This window comes from Populus alba, chromosome 9 (genome assembly GCF_005239225.2).
Source record: "Populus alba chromosome 9, ASM523922v2, whole genome shotgun sequence".
NCBI classification, from domain to species: Eukaryota; Viridiplantae; Streptophyta; class Magnoliopsida; order Malpighiales; family Salicaceae; genus Populus; species Populus alba.
Genome location: NC_133292.1, coordinates 1,239,353 through 1,259,384, shown reverse-complemented (window position 1 = coordinate 1,259,384; position 20,032 = coordinate 1,239,353). Strand labels below are relative to the sequence as shown.

At 31.7% G+C, this 20,032-nt stretch overlaps 3 protein-coding genes across 3 annotated transcripts; all 3 read left to right on the top strand.

Moving 5' to 3' along the window:
• Positions 1 to 2,615: 2,615 nt before the first annotated feature.
• On the top strand, positions 2,616 to 3,888 carry LOC118034776 (SHUGOSHIN 1). The gene is made up of 5 exons (XM_035040177.2): positions 2,616 to 3,088; positions 3,193 to 3,239; positions 3,434 to 3,542; positions 3,632 to 3,655; positions 3,768 to 3,888. The coding sequence occupies exons 1-5, from the start codon at positions 2,924 to 2,926 to the stop codon at positions 3,867 to 3,869; spliced, it is 447 nt and encodes a 148-aa protein (XP_034896068.2). The 5' UTR covers positions 2,616 to 2,923; the 3' UTR covers positions 3,870 to 3,888.
• Positions 3,889 to 3,907: 19 nt separating this feature from the next.
• On the top strand, positions 3,908 to 5,548 carry LOC140955970 (shugoshin-1-like). Its single transcript, XM_073411545.1, has 4 exons — positions 3,908 to 4,405; positions 4,501 to 4,600; positions 4,695 to 4,755; positions 5,043 to 5,548. Exons 1-4 carry the CDS (start codon positions 4,346 to 4,348, stop codon positions 5,329 to 5,331), a joined length of 510 nt encoding a protein of 169 aa, XP_073267646.1. The 5' UTR covers positions 3,908 to 4,345; the 3' UTR covers positions 5,332 to 5,548.
• Positions 5,549 to 16,726: 11,178 nt separating this feature from the next.
• Positions 16,727 to 18,602, top strand: LOC118034778 (uncharacterized). The gene is made up of 2 exons (XM_035040178.2): positions 16,727 to 17,092; positions 17,232 to 18,602. The coding sequence occupies exons 1-2, from the start codon at positions 17,039 to 17,041 to the stop codon at positions 17,961 to 17,963; spliced, it is 786 nt and encodes a 261-aa protein (XP_034896069.1). The 5' UTR covers positions 16,727 to 17,038; the 3' UTR covers positions 17,964 to 18,602.
• The last annotated feature ends 1,430 nt before the right edge of the window (positions 18,603 to 20,032 follow it).

The following is a 20,032-nucleotide window of genomic DNA, read 5'->3' as shown; positions in this document are numbered from 1 at the left end:
TGAATATATTTTTTAATTTTATTATTCGACATTTGATTTATTAAAATTTGGTCTTCTTGGTTTTTTCCCATTATTTATAAGCCCTGCACGGGATCAATCCGAGACAACTATCGTGTCATAGGTTAAGCGGGTTGACTCAAGTCAACCAAATCTTTTTATATAAATAAAAAATTCAAAATGATACCATTTTGAAAAAAAAAAAAAAAATAGTCAAAGTTTTGACTCTATTTTGACTGGAGTTGCCATGGGTTAACTGAAATATGGGTCAACTTGGGTTTTTGACCATCTTACACTAGATCAATTCTCTTCTAATTTCTTTTGAAATTCACCTCGGTCTAAGCAAGTCAACCCGTCAGGTCAAGTCAAGTTTTAAAATAGTAGCTTTTCTTATATGGTGCTTCCAATTTAGTCATCAACTAGGGTCATGAGTTTGAAAAGTTAAAATGGGTTGACGTCGTTTTCTTTTCCGATTACATCCTTCTAAGTTGTTTAATTTGTACTATCAAGTTAGATATAAGATTTTACATAATTTGCACTAAAATAACCCTTAAAAACTAAGTCCACTTGTTTTATATCTTGGACTTGCTGATTGATTTCTTCATTTAATTTTTTATGTTTATTAATAATTTTCATGTAAACCTGTTTAAATTTATTTTCAACTAAATATATTATTTAGTTAATTTTTATTTAATTATTACCATTAAAATAAATAAAGTATTAACTGTCACTCAGAGATCAATAGTCAAGTTCTGATTTTTTTTTTTTCGTTTTGTAAAATACACTAGCAGCCTTTAAAAATCATTTTTTTACAATAAAAAAAAAAATCAGTCTAGCGAACAGGAAAATATAGAATAAAGTACCTTACTAAGCTGATTGATTCATGCTTTCCATTTAACCTTGTCCCATATCAAAATATTTTTTTTTATTAACACCACGTAGTTGATCTATCAGCATTTTTGAGACCCAAACAATCATGATTATTTCTCTAAAAAAAAAATACCATCCGTTCTATTATAATTTAGATATATTTTCATGGATTTTATTATGAAAAAACTTAAATAAATAACCAAAATATTTAAACTTTAAACTCCACCACCTAATATCATAGACCAAACTAATATATACTTGTTTTAAATATTACTAAATTTATTCACATCATTTTGTGATGAATGCATTATTAATTATTTCATTATATAATTATAACTTTATTATTAAATGTGAATAAGTTCACATTCTAAATATTATTTACTAAATATATGATTTGATTTAATTCCATACAATAGAACTATTATATATAATTAAATATAATAGAAATGAAATGTTAAGATGAGTTTTTAAATATATGTTATAGCCAAAAAAAAAAAAAAAAAGTCTTTTAAGTTAACATTTTGTTACTATCCTGGTATAAAAGATATAAAAAAGATTGAGATAATGAAAACAAAGAAAACAAGATATTATAAGAAATAATGATAGAACTGTGTTTGTTAGTGGTAGAAAAAATAAAATATAATTTTTTTTACCTTTAATATATATTGCTAATAATTAGGTATATATATATTTTTTACATTTTAGTTTATATTAAGTGTTGAAATTAATAATTATATAATAACTCTAGTTATAAAACCTAGATCAATTAGATAAGTCAACCTGATTTGATTAGGTAAAAAACCTGGTTGACCTACAATTTGGTTGACCCAGTATAAAACATGGGTTTAAAACCTTGACTTATATATATATATATATATATATATATATATATATATATATATATATATATATATCAAAATGATATCGTTTTAACAATTTTTTTTAAAAAATGAAGTTAATTTCGGGTTAATCCTTCTATAATTCATGATTCGAACCTTGTTTTGGTTCACGTTTTAAAGTTATAATAATAACTATTTTTATTTTTATATGTCTTAGTTTGACAATTTTATAATTAAAAGTTTTTATAAATATATTTTAGAGATAAAAAATAAAAAATTTATTATTTTATTTTTATATCTTTATCTTTTTAGTTAAATATGTTTATGTCTGTTTTTATCTTTTCTATTAAGTAACCAATGCCTTAAAAGTTCATCGTCATATAATGTAACAAACCTATGTAGTAAAATTAGCCTTCAAAGTTCTCGAATTTATAGATATACAAAACTCATTTCAATTGATGATGGCACGTCTCGAACAAAGAAGCAATTAGAAGTCCCTTCCTCCTCTCTTTTTATGTCTATGAAGAGACAAAAGAAGTCTAAAGTCATTGTTTTTTATTATTTATTTTAAGAAAATAATCAAGGTGGAGTGCATTAACCACTCATATAATTACATAAATTCAATTCATAAAAAAAAACAGAAAATTAAAATAAATATCAATCAATGTGCATACAAAAAAAGGGTTGTAAGGATTTGAACCAGAACCTGGTAATTTGGAAAAGAAAATTCAACTTTGAATGATAGAAAAAGAAAATTCTATAAAAAGAAAAAAGGAGAAGAGGTTGCAAAGGAGGTTCGGAAATTCAAAAACGAGGCTCGGATACTTCGGGGAGCTTAGCTTCGGGAAGCCGTTAAAGCTCCAAACCTGCGGTCCATAACCTAATGTTTCTTTCCTTACGGGCTCTCTTCTTCTGTATTTTCTTTTCTTTCCTCTCTCATTTTCTTTGAATCAAACCCTTTATTCCTCACTCAAATTCAAGAAAAAGAGGAAAAACAAACACTTTCCCATTTCACTGATTGATTCCCTTCTCTCTTTTTGTACTTTGAAACCTTTAAATTTCTTGTATCAAATAATCTTTCTTGAAGTTTGTTCGTCCTATTTTTGCCCTACAAACCGAAGTTGGACCCAAAGCAAAACAGCCACTCCATTTCTATTGAAATTATTGAACGTTCTTGATTTTCCTTTGTTGGGGTGTCAAAGAAGAGTTAAATAAGCATGAAAGGAGAAAGAATGGCAAAAAGATCATCATTTGGTAACATAATGAGGAGAAGACTCTCTGATATTACCAACACTCAGGCACAACACAAATTGGTTGGCCTCATGATAGAGCAGTCCCAGATTTCTGAATCCAATGAAGACTTAATTAATCAGCTTCTTCAGGTATGCATGTCATTTTTTTTTTTATCGTTCTTTAAATGATGTTTATGCAAGTATAATAAAGGAATTGCTTTGGTTTTTGTTTTTTTTTCCTTTTCTTTTTCTAGGTGAAACAGGAAAAAGAAATGCTGCTGAAACTGGTAGAAGAGAGAAAGTATCCTTTGGTGTGTTCCTTTGTTTGGTTGTTGGGAAAGAAAATTATGGGAAATTGGAGAAGTAAGAAACTTTACTCCTTTCATTTTTCGGGAGAAGAGATCTAAGAAAAGAATTAACTTCTAAGTTCTAACATTTTCTTTGTGGACTATAATTTGGATGGATTTGCATTTTCTTAACTATGATTGTTAACAGTAAAATCATAGAATTGAGTGGAAATAAATTGAGGGATCTGCGAATGAATTATCAGAAATTGCAGGCGCAGAACTGGAATCTTGCTCAATCAAACAGCCAGATGTTAGCAGTATGTTTCTTCCTTGCATTAATACTTAAAGCTAACCTAACCTCATATTTGAGTGATATTGATTTTATGCCTTCTTTCTTATTTAACAGGAGCTTAATTTAGGAAGAGAAAAGGTGAGTTCGTTTGAAACAACACCTACTGCTTGCCTTGAATTCTGGTCTTTCAGCTTGTGGAATCCTGTCCTTGATTTATGCCTGACTCCAGAATTCGTTATTATCATTTCAGCTGAAAGCACTACAACATGAAATTGTTTGCAAAGAAGCCTTACTTAAAGCAAAGAATCTAGGACCACAGGTTAGTTTCAGTTTTCATTCTATAATCCATTAAAAGAGCTTGAGACTGTGCATATTATGTTTCAGCAACAGGAAAACACACAAACTGTGCATATTATGTTTCATAGCAATCAGATTAGCGAGTGATATAGAAAGTAGAAACAAGTAGAATACTGTTTTAGGACTTTGTTTAATTCAGAATAAACCAAATTTCATTGATATATTCTGTAAATGATTGCAATCCAAGAGTTGTCTGGAAACTATATATATCTCAAGTATGGGTTTAGAAATGCCTCTCCTGGTTAATTTCAGCCATATGTTTCTTCTCTTTGGCTGTATAGTAGAATGACTTACTTCCGCTGATCATAGTTGCATTGAGCGACTTTAAGCAACATGAACGTATATATATGGAGCAAATTTGACTCCAATCAGTGATAATCTCAAACAAAATAGGAAAGGGATCAAGGAAACATATTTTAGTGCTGGACATTCGTTTTGATTCAAAGAAAGTGTCCTTTAAGGTCATTGCTAATGAATCTTGTTGTTATGCAGGGAAAAACAGAAATGAATTGTCAAAATGTTGTCTCCCAGGTGAGTCTCTTCAACTTTGTGTGTCGGCAAAATTGTTTAAACCATTCATAATTTCTTACTTTTTATCACTTCTGATTTCACATTGTTGATACAAGGAAGTGGAGAAGATAGAAGAGGAGGAATGTGTGCCAGGAGCTGTTAACAATGATATCAAACATTGTAGTCGCAGCAGAAGGCGCACAGCAAGAAGTCGATGTAAGAATCTTCACCTAAAATGGCTTCTGAACACCAGGTATTTTCTTTTGTTTCTCAACTGCTGACACAAGGTACTCTCAAATGAAACCTGCAGCTATGGGCCCTTCCACTACAAATCGACAAACTGTAGAAAAAGAGAAGGCTGAAACCAAAAGGTTGGTTCACTTCCACTGCTTTCTCATCAAGCAAATCTTAAATACTTCTGCACTTGAACTGGGGCTTGAATACACCATTCCATTAGCCATGAGATTGAAACTTTGCAAGTATATGCAGAAAAACCATTTTTCTTTAGGGTAGTATTATACCAACTGAAAGGCTTGCTTACTATATTAGAGATTAAGAACATTATTTAGAAGCAAGTTAGCACGAAAATGTCCACTGCCAAGTTCTTCACCCATTTTTTTGGGGTTTCAACCGTCAAGTCTGCATTTTCTCCATGCAGGCGTTGTGTGAGAAGGCAATCTGCTGCTAGCAGATCACAAGAGCGGGAACCTGCAGAGAACTTGTTCGAGATTGAGGATGTTAGATTTCCAGTCTCTAATTCAAGTGATAAATCACTGAAAGAAAATGGTCCAACTTCATCATCTATCACGAAGGAAGAAATTTGTAAGCCAAGTAACGAAGCGCAAGTATCGCATAGATCCTCCATTGGAAGGCCATCACGAAGAGCAGCTGAGAAGGTGCAATCCTACAAAGAAGTTCCACTCAATGTAAAAATGCGCAGAGAATGAGCAGAATTCCACAATGTCCAACAACATTAGAGGATTGATTATAAGAGTTATTATTATACGTTTTCCAAAAATACATTTGTAACCTAAGATTAATGGTGTTTGTGTTGTCTATCGATTGTTGTACAAGTTCATGATTGATCTAGTTGGGAAAGGGTTTTTAAAGGTAAATGAATTGATCATATCCTAAGCGTTCAAGCAGCCAATTTCCTTCTCTTTTCTTGGAATTTTATGGATTGGCAATGCAAGAAGTTCATGATTGATCTAGTTGGGAAAGAGTTTTTAAAGGTAAATGAATTGATCATATCCTAAGCGTTCAAGCAGCCAATTTCCTTCTCTTTTTCTTGGAATTTTATGGATTGGCAATGCAAGACCACTCCATGGATGAATCTATGACGGCCAGGGCCGTCACTTCAGTTTAGGACGTGATATTTCAAGCCCGAAGCTAATATAAATAAGTGAAAAACAGCCACAGCCCACACTGAGACTTTTTTTGGGATAATAGGGGTACTAGACATCTTATGTGCTCTCTAATGAAACGAAACAGTGTTTATTCGGAAAGAGATTTCGAGTTTAAACCATATTTATAAATCCGATTCGAGGTTGAATCATGCAAGGTTTGGTTACTGGTTTAATAGGCTAATTTAAGTATTTTTTTAAAATAAAATAAAAAGTCTAAACAATATTATTTTAATTGTTTTAACTAAATCAATCAAGTCAGATTAATTTTATATTGATTTTTTTAGACTAATCTATGCAGTTGTTTATATTTTTTTTATTATGATAAAAAAAATATATAGATTGTGGATAGTGTAATGATTTGTGGTTTTTTTTTATTGTGTTAGAAGTTGTTTATATATAAACACACACACACACATATCTTGATTTATTATGACACTTACAAAAAATAATAAGAACCAATATTATAAGATAATCACAAGGAATTTGTAACATGTTTAAGCATTAAATATTCAACTAAATGTTGACTTATAAATATTAATAAACTCTAATTAGTGTCCACGAAAATAACCCTAAGGTTATATAGACTATAAATGGTACTTCATCCTGATAGTCCTGTATTTGAAGCAAATATTGTTTGAATTCCTTAATTATAATATAGTAAAAACAGATTTTTGAATGTGAGGACTGTTTTTTTATTCTTTATTTGTAAGGTTATTGCCAATAAAAAACATTATCCATTTTTATACAAATATCTGGAATAAAATGGAGATGCAACAAGTTGAGTGAGCGTGTTGAAGCAACAGTCTGTGGGGAGTGAGCAAATATTTGCCCTAGTTGCGAGCAGCTTTAAGCCACGCTAGCAAAGACCTCGAGTCATCTATAATCTCTAGCTAGGTTTTTTGCTTTAATCACAAAAAATTCTTCGAGCAAACTAACCGAGCATAGATGGGACGAGCACTACTCAAATTCTTTATAGTAAGAAAAACCGTGTGGATCCCGCCTCTCTCTCTCTCTTTTTGCCCTTTTTCTGAGGGTGGATGTTGCTTTGAGGTGACGGTGCCCAATTGAGAGTGATGGAACATCTGTTTAAAAAAAAATTTAAAAAATAAAAATAAAGATGAGTTATCATAGAATAATTTATGAGGACAATTGTTAAGTTGACAAGAATTGATTTTTAAGAATATTTCATGTGTTAAAGAATCAAGAGAACCCATGAAATCATTGCATCTTAGCTTTGACGTTACCTTCATTAGGAGATTATAAGAAATAAAGTAGTATAATTGAAACTTCCATAAGTTAATTTAGAGATAGAATACTCCTAATTAATAGTCATTACATTATATAATATTTCTATTTACTTAAAAAAACCATGTGTAATGTTTTGACTGCTCTTTTTTTCTTTCTTAAATTATTTAAAATTTACAAAATTGACATTCTGAAGTAATTTTGAAGAAAAATCTTAAATTCAAGTTACATTTTTAATAATAATATTGCTCAAACAATCTCATCATTAAATATATTAAATATCACAACTTAATATAACATAATACAATATAATAATACGATCATAACCATTGTTTTAAAAATCTGAATCAAGTTGACGGATTGATCCAAAACCTGGTTGATCCAAGATTTGAACTAATCCAAGTTAAAGAAAAAATAAAAAAAAATTTAGTTGACCTGATAAAAAAATAAAGTTGATTTGGTGACTTAATCTTATCTCAGTCTAGCCTAACCATCAATCAACTGACTTTTTTTTGTTAAAAAAAATATTTATCAAAATAATATTATTTTAATTTTTCTAAAAAAGCTACTTAGATTTCATAACCTGTAACTCATGTTTTACTCCAAATCAATTTGGATTAGGTTTTAAAATTATTATCAATTCACAGTAAAACACTATGGTCATTATAGACAAAGAAAATGATAGATTTTTTAAGTTTGAATATGAATATAACTCAGAAGAACTTAGCTTGCTATCCTAATAAAAAGATTTCACCCTGCAAGTATATTAATTAAATAAAAATGGGATTTTAGTACAAGAAGTCTCCATCCTTTTGCATTGAAAACTGTCTCCAATCCCGATAATAATAATAATAATAATAAAAGGGTGTCCTTTTCGTTGCCAAGTATTTATCATAAATTTATATAGAAATGAATGAGCCACGTGGCAAACCCTAAATCATAGTAATTAACTACTACTAATCAACCATCCTAACACGCTTAGAAGGAACGAAACGGACAAACTAGCTCGTCGTTTTATCAAACTTCGAGACCCAAACCGCGTCAAGTCATCATCACGGACTAATAACTAAGACTTTTTAAATTTCTTGAGTTTTGTAAATCTAAATTATGTCAAGTCTAACTATTTTTATTCTTTTGAAGATATTAACATTGTGAATTATCATCGAAATCTTGCCTTTTCCAGCACATTAAATTTTTTTTCTATCATAGTTTAAATAAATTATCCATATCAAAATTGGTGTATTCATTTTTAAAAAAAGTTGTTTTCTTACAAATATATCTTAGAATTCCTTAGTAGTTACTTATACCATATTGGAAAAGTCTTAATCTATACCTAATTTCTTATGAATATACTTTAAATGTTAAAATTTTTTAGCGCCAAATCATGGTAAATTTTTCTCTTATACGAGCTAATAAAGTGAAGGGGGAAAAAAGAAAAAAAATATTATGATTTGAAATTAAAATTATCCTTTAGAGCATATATACTTGAACATAATTTAATTTAGTAGCTCAAATGGAAGCACTTAGTTAGCATGTATAAATTAAAGGAAAGATTAAACTTATTTAGTGTTTGTTTTGTACTGAGATATAGTTAATTTGTTTTTTTTTTTTTTTTTTAACTTTTTAAACCAATCCAAACAATTCTTGGTAACCAAAAGTTAGACTTGAATTCTAGATAGGATACATCTCAAGAAACCCTAAAGCCATTTCCCCCCTATAATATATATTATGATAGCTACAACAATAACAATAAAAAATAAAATATTTGTTATTCTTTAAGAGAATATCTTAAGAGAATACTTTAATGGTTAATACAAACTATTTTTTTATTAACTTTTTTATATTCAATATTAAGATCGACTGATATCTTCTTTGAATGCAACATGTTAATATAAGAAATGTATCTTTAAGATTATTGAGAAAGATGTAAACTAATCCCATAATATTTTTATCGTGAAAGAAAAAAAGTAAAAAAAAAAAAAGAAGAAGAAGAAATCTTGATGGATGCAGCTTAACTAGTCAGCTTTGAATTTACTCTCTAGAGATCACCTATTTAAGTTCTACAAATTGTAGGGCCATTGAAAATTTACATGGTTATTAATTTTAGGATTTTAAGAGATTAGTTAAAGTAGATGTAAACTAATCTGGAAACTGCTTTTTTTTAAGAAGAAGAAAAGGATAAAAGAGGATATATTTTATGTTAGTAATTAATGTTGTAATAGTAATTAATAAGATTTGGGTCGGAGGAAGCTTTAACTTTAGTGGAGCGACCGATTGGTGCATGGGATTCCAAAGATCTCCAAGAACATGATCTGATGTGGGATGGAATTGACGACCCACCAAAAGCTTTTAGCATTTGATTCTCTTTGATCGTTTTCTTTGGCCCCACACGGTTAAACAAAGGTGGCATCCATGATTTTCTAGCAGGTCCCTTCCGACAGGTATTAGCCGTTAAGACCCCACCTTTTTTTTTTTTTTTTTTTTTGTAGACTTTTATAAAGCACAGCCTCATGAGCTCGATGCATGTTATGATCTAGCCTTGATGTAACCCTTAATTATAAGTAAAATTGTGTGTGTGTAGTAGCAATCTAATTGATTTGATTTGCATTTAGTTTTATGGGTAGCCTGTTAAATCTTGATTTGCTGTAAGATTTGCAAAATCAGTTCCATCACATGCACACAGCAAACTTCACTCAGTGTATACGTGAAATGACCTTAGATTTGGGGGGCTCGTGGTTTTCTTACTCGAGTTTTACAAATAGGCTCACCATCGGAAACATTATGGTTTTACATTTATATTTAAATAGATTTCCACCGCATCTATATCAAAAACAAGATTTAAAATATCTTTATAGAATTAATCAAACATAAATATGCTCACCTTTTTATAAAAAAGCCTGTAACAGGACTCCTGCAACGTAAAACTCTAAACTAACCATTTATGGGCTAAGACATAGTTTTGCTACTTAAAACATAACATGGGATATGTAATTATTTTCACTCATCATTGTAGAAGTTAACTAGTGGGTTTTTGGCAAATTTATAGTGGTCTTTTGGTAATCTAGAGATCATGGAATTTTTGTTGTAGCCGTCAGATTATACAGTCACTTGTCATGATGGATATTATGTTGGGTTTTCTAAAATTCACGCATGCAGCTGCAATTGTAAAATTTAATGTTTTTTAGGAGTTTTAAAAGAATCTCATTACATAAATTTAAGGCTATTTAAGATTTATATAAAAATTATTTGAAAATTAGATATTTTTTCTGACTTTAAATATTTATTTTAAACCTGAATTGTTATAAATTATAAGTTATTCAATTATTCTATCTTTAATAATAATCCATACAAATTATCAGTGAAAAATCTTCTAAATTTTTGTAGAAAAAAAAGGTTGTTGTACTTTAAATGCTTTCCAAATCAAGCTGCCCCAACTTCATTAGTTAATATCACCTTGGATAGCAGGTCAAATATTGAATTAAATAGGCTAATTTCTTTTTCTTGAAAAGTCTGAAGTTTCAAATCTAAGAAAAATCAACCCATATACCCATATTGGCCACTGAAAAAACCTTTATCTATTGAAAGGTTATATAGTCTAGAAAACTGGGTTGGCAGACAATTGCTACCCATCCACACATCATTAATTCTAGTAGCTGGTATCTTGACCATTCTCCACTAGCACATAGATTTCATTGAAAGGTTATATATGTTGTATATAACATCCTTCAACGGTCCCGTTTTAGAAAACACATGACCCCCACAATCATTTAAAGAGCAGTGCTTTGTTTTTTGTTTAGAATGGATCCGATTCCCAACCCCCATGTTTTTTTGGAAGAATTATAGCCATAAATTACCTTCTTCCTCACTAGAACATATGAAAGATTTGGGATAATAAATGGGAAAATTACTCAGCACAAACTTGATTAAGCATGCTGTTAATTAGGTTATGAGACCACCATGTATGCTTTCATTGCATCAAGTTAGAGAGAAACATATCCCACATGGAATAATTAAACAAAATAATTGAAAATAAACCATCCACTTTAAGACCAAGTCTTTTAAATTAAATTCAACTCAGCTATCAAATATAATATCATATGAGAGCAAACGGTCCAGTAAACTTCCTAGAACTCAAGTCACTAGACAGCATCAAAAAATGAGATTTCGAGGGTAAGAGAGGAGTACTGTTAGAGAAACATACTCTACATACAATACTTAAAAAAGAAATTAACACTAAGATTTATAATACATCACTCATTTTTATTGGATGGAACCAAACTCAATTATCAAATCTAAAACTAACTTATTAAAAAGTTTCTATATTTTGCTCCAACTTCATAATATTGTGACCAATATTTTTTTTTTCCACTATTTTTTTTTATCTGTGACCAATATTGTTTTCCACTATTTTTTTTTTATCTGTGACCAATATTGTTTTCACCTTTTAATTTGGTTCTATCCAACATTGGTGTTTGCAAATGCTTCCCAATAAACTTTTGATTTTCTTTATTGATTAGAAAATAAAAAAATATTTACTTTGATTTTTTTTTAACACACATCATCAAACTTATGAAAAGTCTCTTTAATTTTTACTATCAAATTATCTCTGTGGCAGAAAAGGGTGTCTCAAACCTCTATTTGTAAGAGTAGTTCCATTTAACTAATTAAACTGAAGTATCAATAACATTTAGATTAGAAAATTGAAGACTTTCTAAACTGGTTTTTTTTTTTTTGGATAATCAACTTTCTAAACTGCTTTAAAATTAGATTGATAATTAAAACATGAGAATGCGTCATAATACTTGTTCTTGGAATGATGCATCGTGCCTCTGGAACCAAACCTTATATTGACAAAACGACGTTGGATCCCCCTCCCAAAAAAAAGAAAAAGAAAAGAGAGAGTAGAAGAACCATAGAAAACACATGGTCATAGTAACAACTGATGAACCCTTTGCATTGGGTTCGAGAAAAGTGAGGTGAAGGGAGGTTAGGGTGTCAAGTAGTGGGTTGGTTTTAGTTGGACCGATGCCAACCTTTGTCTTCACCTAGGGCAACTCGCATATGCAGGTTAATTTGTTGAGAAAGTTGAGAAAAAAAACATAAATGCCAAAGCATATAACTAAAACCTCGGATGTGACATAAAGGCGCGGCCCCCATGTTTATTCCCTTTAGAAATTTTGGATGATTGGTTTGGATTTTTCCATCCCTTTGTCGAAACTCGGGGAGAAAAAAAAACGAAAAAGAAAAAGAAAAAGAAAAAGAAAAAGACCTAGCGATCGATCGACAATGTCATGTTTAAGGGCTTGTTTTGCAGGAGGGAGGGTCTCAAATTAGTCAAGACAGAAGCCCCCTCCTTCCCAACGAGGAGGACTTTATTGTCCGAAAGGGGTCCCTTGCCTTTCTCGGGACATATATTGGTGGGAAAGTTTGGTTACCAGCTCCCTTTCCTGACCAATGAAAGCGTATCATATTGACTCCCTTTTGTGAAAAATGAAAGGGAGAGGAGGATAGGTTTTAATTTGCACAGATTATGAATTCCCACATCCCATGCAAGGTTTGAATTGAGAATGTGTTTCTATGGCGAGAACGAAAGGCACATGCAAGGCAGCTCTCAAGTCAAAAATGAGAGCACCATTAATGAATAAATTATTTCACTATGTGTGTATGTGTTTGTCAAAAAAGACATGGCGATTATTTGCTCCCTAAATCCGCAAAAAAATCATCAGATTTTGAAAAATCCTCGTGTGAATTCTCTCCAACGACTTCTAGAGACGGTGCTAATCCCACCTATAATCTCAATATATTCAAGTTCCACCCAACATGTACTGATTAAATATTATAATCAGCCCTAGTTCATGAGGGGTATACAACACTATAATCCACAGTTCAACCATGCTTTAACTTCGAAAAGTTTATACTATTTATTAACTTTTAGTATGACCACAAGTAATTCTAAGGATTAACGTCCTCCTGGTTAAAGAAATTTACTTCATTCCTTGACTTTTTAATATTAACGTCTATTAGTTTGTGTTTTGTAGTGAGTTAATAATAACTTTTTTTTTTAAATAAAAAATATATAGAAAATATTTTAAGTATTATAGTTGAACTTTTGTTGACAGCCAACTCAGAGAGACGGACAGAGAAATTATTCCACCAATTAGATCAAGAAGATATGATCGTAACACCAGAAGACCAAGAACTACTACAGGAAGATATGATCGTAACACCAGAAGACCAAGAACTATTGCCAGCAATTAGATCATTCAACTTTTCAAATTAAACCCTTTGAAAACAAAAGTTCCCTCGAACTTCCGAGTGAAAGAATCCTACCTAATATATATATATATATATATATATATAGTAACTTTCAAACTGGCTTAATGTTTTACCATCGCCTTGCAATGTTCATAACGAGCAGCGCATTAAAAAAAAAAACGTAACTATCTTCAAGATTCTTAGCCATCACTCTTATTTCTTGATCAGGTTTAATCATATGTTTCAGGGGTGACCAATGGTTCCAATAGTTTTTGTTTCAGGGGATTCATACTGGTTTATGGGTATTTTTTGAAAGAAAAAAGAAAAGAATTAAGATGTTCACATCAAGACTAAAAATTAACAATTTATATATATATATATATGGTTAATTTGGACTTTGGAATTAATTTATATGGCTGAGGGAGGCAGCCCACGTGGGAAGAAAATCTGCCGTTTTGTTTGATGAATGAACATTCGTCATAGATTCATTCACAAGTCGTAGGAAATAATTAAACACTTTGGTATCTTTTTCTTTTCCGTGCAAGTAATTTGAAGAGTTCGATCCCACACCATTATCTCCATAAATTTGTGGAAGTTAACCCTTATCATGACTTTCTTACTCATGCACACAAAGAAAAAAACTAATATCTTTTATTTCATAATCTCGGTTGTACACATCATTACGTTTCAAAACTTGATTTCGTAAAAACTTAAACAATTAACTTTATATTTATGTAAATATTTTTTTATTTATTATTCAGGTAAAACACATCTCACAATAATTTTAATCAAATAAGTACTTTTTTTAAATAAAAACTGTAACTAAAAATGTTCTAATTATTAAGATTTGAATATTATAATATTCAATATTAATTATATAAATTAATCAAGTTATAGTCGAGCTCAAGTATCATATTAAACTCCAAGATAATTTTAAAATTCAAGTTTGTATACGAACATAAAAGAAATATCAAAGGCATATAAATATTTTTAATATGATTAATTATTTTGTTTCAATACTTTATATTAACTTCAATTTGGATATTAAAATCATTTATGATGATATTTTAAAATTGAAAGTGCTTAGAAATGGGTTTTTTAACGGTTAGATTATGAGTTAATCATAGATTCTAGTAAGATAGTTTATTCTTCATGGTTATAAAACTTGTAGCTTGTTGTAAGAAACTTATAACATGCAAAACAATTATTTTTTATCGGATTTCAAAACCTTCAAATGATAAAGTTAGTAATCTTTAAGTAAATAGTTACAATAAAGAGAGAATGAACATTTATTTTTATGAACAAAAATATTTGTTCTTATTTTTGTAGAGAATAGAGATTGTGAACCTTTTACTTATGTGGTTCTAGAGGTATTTATAGTCTATAAATCTTAGTCATTTGTAGAAAGGAGAGGTTGAAGTGTAATTTTCTCTTAATAGCATTAATAAATTATTAATATCCCTTATACATACATTAACGAGGGATAAAAATTCATTACACAAACATCAATGTAAGATGGAATATCCTTATATTAATATTAATAGATGATAAGAGACGAATATTTCTAACATTAATATTTTTATGTTAATATCATAAGAATAAGCAAATGGAGCCTTATAGCCCAACATGAGACCTATATTGATCTCTAAGCCTTAAACTATTTGTGCTTGGCATATTGTCAAGCTCACAATTAATAGTTATGGCAACGAGCCAAACTTATGCTCAATTGGGCTTGACATATAGCTGAACCAAAAGGTCTTGGGTTTGACAACATGCTAGATCCATACCCAATTGAGCTTGGCACGCAAACAAACTCAAAGGTCGATGGGTTGAGAGGGTCACTAGAATCATGCCCGATTAAGCTTGGCATGCATCCAAACCTAAAAGCGATGAACCTTGTAGTTCACTAGACCCATGCTCAATTAGGCTTGCCATATTACCAAGCCCAATAGAATTGGGTCTGGCAACTCGCCAGACCGCTATCCATTCAAGACCAGCACGATGCCAAGCCTAATGGTAATAGGTCTAGTAGCTTGTCAGACTCAAGTCTGTTTGGGCTTAACATGTAGCTAAGCTCAAGAATGTTGAGCCTAGCAGCTCATCAAACCTGCACCCTATTGAGCTCATCATGCAGTAAGGCCCAAGGGCATAGGGTCTAGTATATATATATATATATATATATATATATATTGGGCTTGGCTCGTAGCTATAACTAGGGATGTTGGGTCTGGAAATAAACTATACTCATGTTATATGGACATGATATTCTACTAGGTCTAGGGATATTGGGTATGAATGCAATCATTTCTCACCTATTAATGAATTATCATCATGTTTTCGGACCTTCTAAGCAAAGATTAAGACTTAAAATTTATTTTTTATAATGCCAAAAAATATTCATCTGTCAATTTAACACCTTCATTTTATACATATCTCATGGTTATTTTGCAGTCATTATAAAATAAAATATTGTTTTTAGTAATACTTATTTTCTAAAAACAATGATCATTCAAAAATATATATTGTTTAAGTTTGTTCATAAAATTTATTGAGCTTTAAAATATAATCATGCTTGGATTGTTTTCTTGCCTATCGAAAGCTAGAATGAATATTTTTTTGAATCAAGCTCGAGAAGTTTGGTTCTTTTTTAAATAGAAATTAGAAATCCATTTTACCATGTTAAAACTCATTAAATTGGGAAATATTAGCCATGGGACATACAATTTTGCCTAAGGTGCTCGGTTGGAATTAAAATAAACAAAAACTCATATCGTAGATCTAGGAGAGAAAAAAATAGAAAGAAAGAAACCAATAAGTCTTTTGGTTTATTTACTTTACATTTTTAATTTTTTTTTAATAATTTTTTTTTTTTTCAAAATTGGGCAAACATCTAAGTAAAATTTATGTATCGTGTGGCTAATATTTTTCACCCCAAAAAAAGCTTTAACATAGTAAATGTATTTCGGTGGATATTGGTTGGATTGAATTGCTTAAATGTAATAAATATGAAAACATCGTTTGTCTTTGATTGTATATGCTACATAATTTTGTGAAAGATCTTTTCAAAGATTTAGTGGGAAATTAGACTTTGTGCCTTTCCAAATGAGTTTGTCACAAATTGACTGGTCACATGGAATTTCCCGAAGAGTAAAAGATTTTTTTGCATAGTTTTAAGGTAACAGCAATATTTATTTCAACATTTTTCCATGTATATGCAAGCAGCTAGAAAAAGTAGACTGATTTGCTGCTGCTTCTACAAGATGGAGTCCTTCCCGCTAATCTATTTCTTGATTCCTGTCTCTACTTTGTGGATTCTCTGCCCACCGATACAGCTACGGCTACAAACTGCTCACTTGTGTGTGGCAAGATTGTAGTTTTTGTGGTAAGAAAAATAGCTATAAATTATAGCCTTTTCTTTTACAAATCCGCATGGGAAGCACCAGTAACTAAACACAGGTTTAATCATAAAAATAAACGGGCTACTCTGCCGCTGCTGCAGAGAAAAGACAGGAAGCATAGGATATTAGAAAATTGGCATCAATGGCCTTTGGCTTCTTGTGCCTTTGTCCAACCCCTAGTGAGAACGTATGTAGAGAACAGTGCACTTAGATAGCAACAACTTCTTATAAAAGAGCTACCTAAACCACTCAAAACCCCCCCTCCCTCTCCCTCTCCCCCTCCATTAGAAAGAAAGAAAGAAAAAAAAAACTTTGCTTTAGTCCACTCCACAAGTCAAGTGAAGAAAATCATGGACAGCCAAAGAGGTTCTGTTCTAAGCTGGGCTTACTACTGCCAGGGAAAGGTAACACATTTCTTGAATTTATTATGTTTTTTGAGGATTTTGCTCTCTGTGATGGGGTTTTCTTGTTTTCTGCTCAAGTTTAAAAAATGAGGTTTCTTTTGTTGGATTACAAGAGCTAATTAGTCATTGATTAATGCAGACAATGGATGAACTGAGGAATTCCCTTTTGTACACAACTTTGGAGCTGGAGCAAACAAGGGTAGCAGTTCAGGAAGAGCTAAGAAAGAAAGATGACCAGTTGTTCCATCTCAAGGATCTACTGATCAAAGCCATCAGAGAAAGAGACGAGGCACAAGAGAAATGTCAGAGACTTGTCACTGAGAAAGTCCTGCTCCAACAGCAGCCACAACATCACCAAAATGCTCCTCTCTCTGGGATTTCCAGCATTGAAGATGAACCGAGAAGAGGAATTGACTCCAGCAATGGCTTCTCATCATCAGACTGTGAAGAGAGCATTGTTTCATCTCCAGTTATTGACCAAACTCCACAACCATCCCAATTGCCCCCACCTGCAGCACCACAAACTATCCCCCAAGCAGCAATTGAGTTAGTTCCTGAAAAGCCATTACCTGAAAAGGGAAAGCTTTTACAGGCAGTAATGAAAGCTGGTCCCCTCTTACAGACTCTCCTTCTAGCCGGACCACTTCCTCAATGGAGACACCCACCACCACCACTCGAGTCCTTTGAGATCCCACCTGTCACCATACCTTCACCACCACCCCCACCCGCACCTCAGCTCATCCACCAAGACTCATTTATCAACATTAATGGTTGCAATAGAAAAAGGGTTCGCTGTGATGGCTCTGATTCTCCTACAAAGACCAAGTATCAAAACATAAGTCCTCCACTGACAACCCACGCAACCCACTAAGTTATTATTTCACAATTTTTATATATTTATATCATTTTAATATATCACTAAGAGAATTAGTCAGGAATGGAAGAAAATTAGTGAGGAATGGAATTGCAAGATGGTATGAACCTGATCTAGCATTTTTGTACAGAAGTCTGTTTAGAGAAGCTATTCTAAGTTGACTGAAGTGAAGACAAAACAGAAGAGTAAGTAGATGATGGCCTTGTTCTTGGCTTGTTTTGGCCAATGTTTTTTGGGTGGAGATTTTTGTCTCTTTTTCTATCTTCTTCACATTTCAGTTTTTGTTCCATGATGTGAAAGGGGGTTTGATGATTTCACTTTCCTGTTGCAAGTAACTATAACTTGGATATCTTTATGCCTAGCTAGTCAAGCAAAACTGTAAGAGTGCGTGCAAGTTTTGAGAAAGAAGCGTTTGGATTTGAGAGGGAGAGGCCTTTCAAATCCAAAAAAAAAAAAAAAAAACAGTGGTTGATTGGTGTGAAGTTGTTAGGTTTGGAAGATGGGTAAGCCAACAACCACAAGGTTTGAGAGACCTGCTTGTCGGGTTGAATGGATCCCACAAATCAGAATCAGGATCTGCTTTTTGTGTGATATATGATTATATTAGTATGATTATCTGAGTCTAATTTATCTTAATCTTGTGTTTTTACTCCTTATCGTTTTCACCTCTTCTCTATTTTAATACTACCAACCACATCTTTGTTCTTTGCCCCCCACTCTCTGCTTGTTTATTTTAGCATAAACTTCTACCTTCCTGAAGCAATTCAAATAGTGCAAGGATGCTTAAGTTTCCCCATAACATGAAAATATCATATATACAACACTAATTGCCTGCAGAATGCTTAAATCACTGCAGGAAACCCTAACAATGAAAACATAAGCAAAGTATGATCAATAAATCAATGGTTCCCCTGTTTTTTTTCTTTTAAGGTTTCTTAGATACGTTAGCATGTCAACTGTTACCAACCATTTTGGGACCCGTCATTGCAATGATTGAAGCACGCAATTGAATACAGGATTCTTCATCAATGAATTGTATAGACTATAGAGAGTGAATCCGTTCCCATCCTAACGAAAGCTAGCTAATCAAAGCTAGGTGAGTTAGGATTTGTTTGGAAATGCTGGAGTACAACTCTGTGTTGCTATTATGCCATGAGCAGTAGTTAATCATGTGTATTTATTATGATCGTAGAACACAAATTCTATACACAGAATAATCGAGATGGATTAATGAAAATCAAAAGCAATTGAAAGTACGAACTCTGAAGTCAATTATTAGCAGAAACATGGTGAACACAGTAGCGGGCATGTTCAGCTTTTTAGGCAACTTTGAACATGGCTAACTTGCAATTGATATGACCCCTTAAACAAGATTAAAAATGTTAGGCTGCAAAACCAATAGCCGGCATGGATTCTGGTCTTCACGGCAAAGGCTTAGAAATATTTCTTGCACTTGTTCAAAAGATTAGACTAAGGCCTCCTTTCTCGGGGAAGGGTCACTATCAGAATTATTTCTTGCACTAGGATGTGAGGCTGCCGCCTCTTCTTTCAACACTCCTTCTTCGCCTTCGAACTTCTTGTGAAGAAGATAATCCCAGGCAATGAATGCCATCACAGAAAACAAGTTTATAAATTAAAGCCACTAGTAAGTATAACTTTGATACAAATACAGTATCATATTTTTATTATTGATAATAAGATTGGGTACACTATAACACCACACGATAAGAGCTAATGCTTTATGATACCGAGGAGGAACTCCTTTGTGGCTTCACCCGTTAATTAAAAGAGAAACTCAATTTAGTATCAAATCTCTTGATTCTATCAATTTTATCTCAAATATAGTAAGTATTATTAAACAATGTTACTCCTTAATTCATTTATTATTATAGTTAGTTAAATATCCAATCCAATTTACATGTTCGCACTAAATGTTTTCATTCAAGATGCCAAAATAAACTCGGAGATATCCTAAACAAAAAAATGTAACATCAAATCGTAAAAAAATTTCCTATACCTTTTGTTTTCCCTGGCTTGTATAATAATAATAATAATAATGTAATAGT

Excerpts from the sequence above, each read along its gene's own strand:
- LOC140955970 (XM_073411545.1), top strand. The coding sequence starts at position 4,346 with ATGAATCTTGTTGTTATGCAGGGAAAAACAGAAATGAATTGTCAAAAT. Across the intron at positions 4,406-4,500 it reads GTCAAAATGTTGTCTCCCAG|GAAGTGGAGAAGATAGAAGA; the intron begins GTGAGTCTCTTC and ends TGTTGATACAAG. Across the intron at positions 4,756-5,042 it reads GAGAAGGCTGAAACCAAAAG|GCGTTGTGTGAGAAGGCAAT; the intron begins GTTGGTTCACTT and ends TTCTCCATGCAG.
- LOC118034776 (XM_035040177.2), top strand. The coding sequence starts at position 2,924 with ATGAAAGGAGAAAGAATGGCAAAAAGATCATCATTTGGTAACATAATG. Across the intron at positions 3,089-3,192 it reads TAATTAATCAGCTTCTTCAG|GTGAAACAGGAAAAAGAAAT; the intron begins GTATGCATGTCA and ends TTCTTTTTCTAG. Across the intron at positions 3,656-3,767 it reads TTAATTTAGGAAGAGAAAAG|CTGAAAGCACTACAACATGA; the intron begins GTGAGTTCGTTT and ends TTATCATTTCAG.
- LOC118034778 (XM_035040178.2), top strand. The coding sequence starts at position 17,039 with ATGGACAGCCAAAGAGGTTCTGTTCTAAGCTGGGCTTACTACTGCCAG. Across the intron at positions 17,093-17,231 it reads CTTACTACTGCCAGGGAAAG|ACAATGGATGAACTGAGGAA; the intron begins GTAACACATTTC and ends TGATTAATGCAG.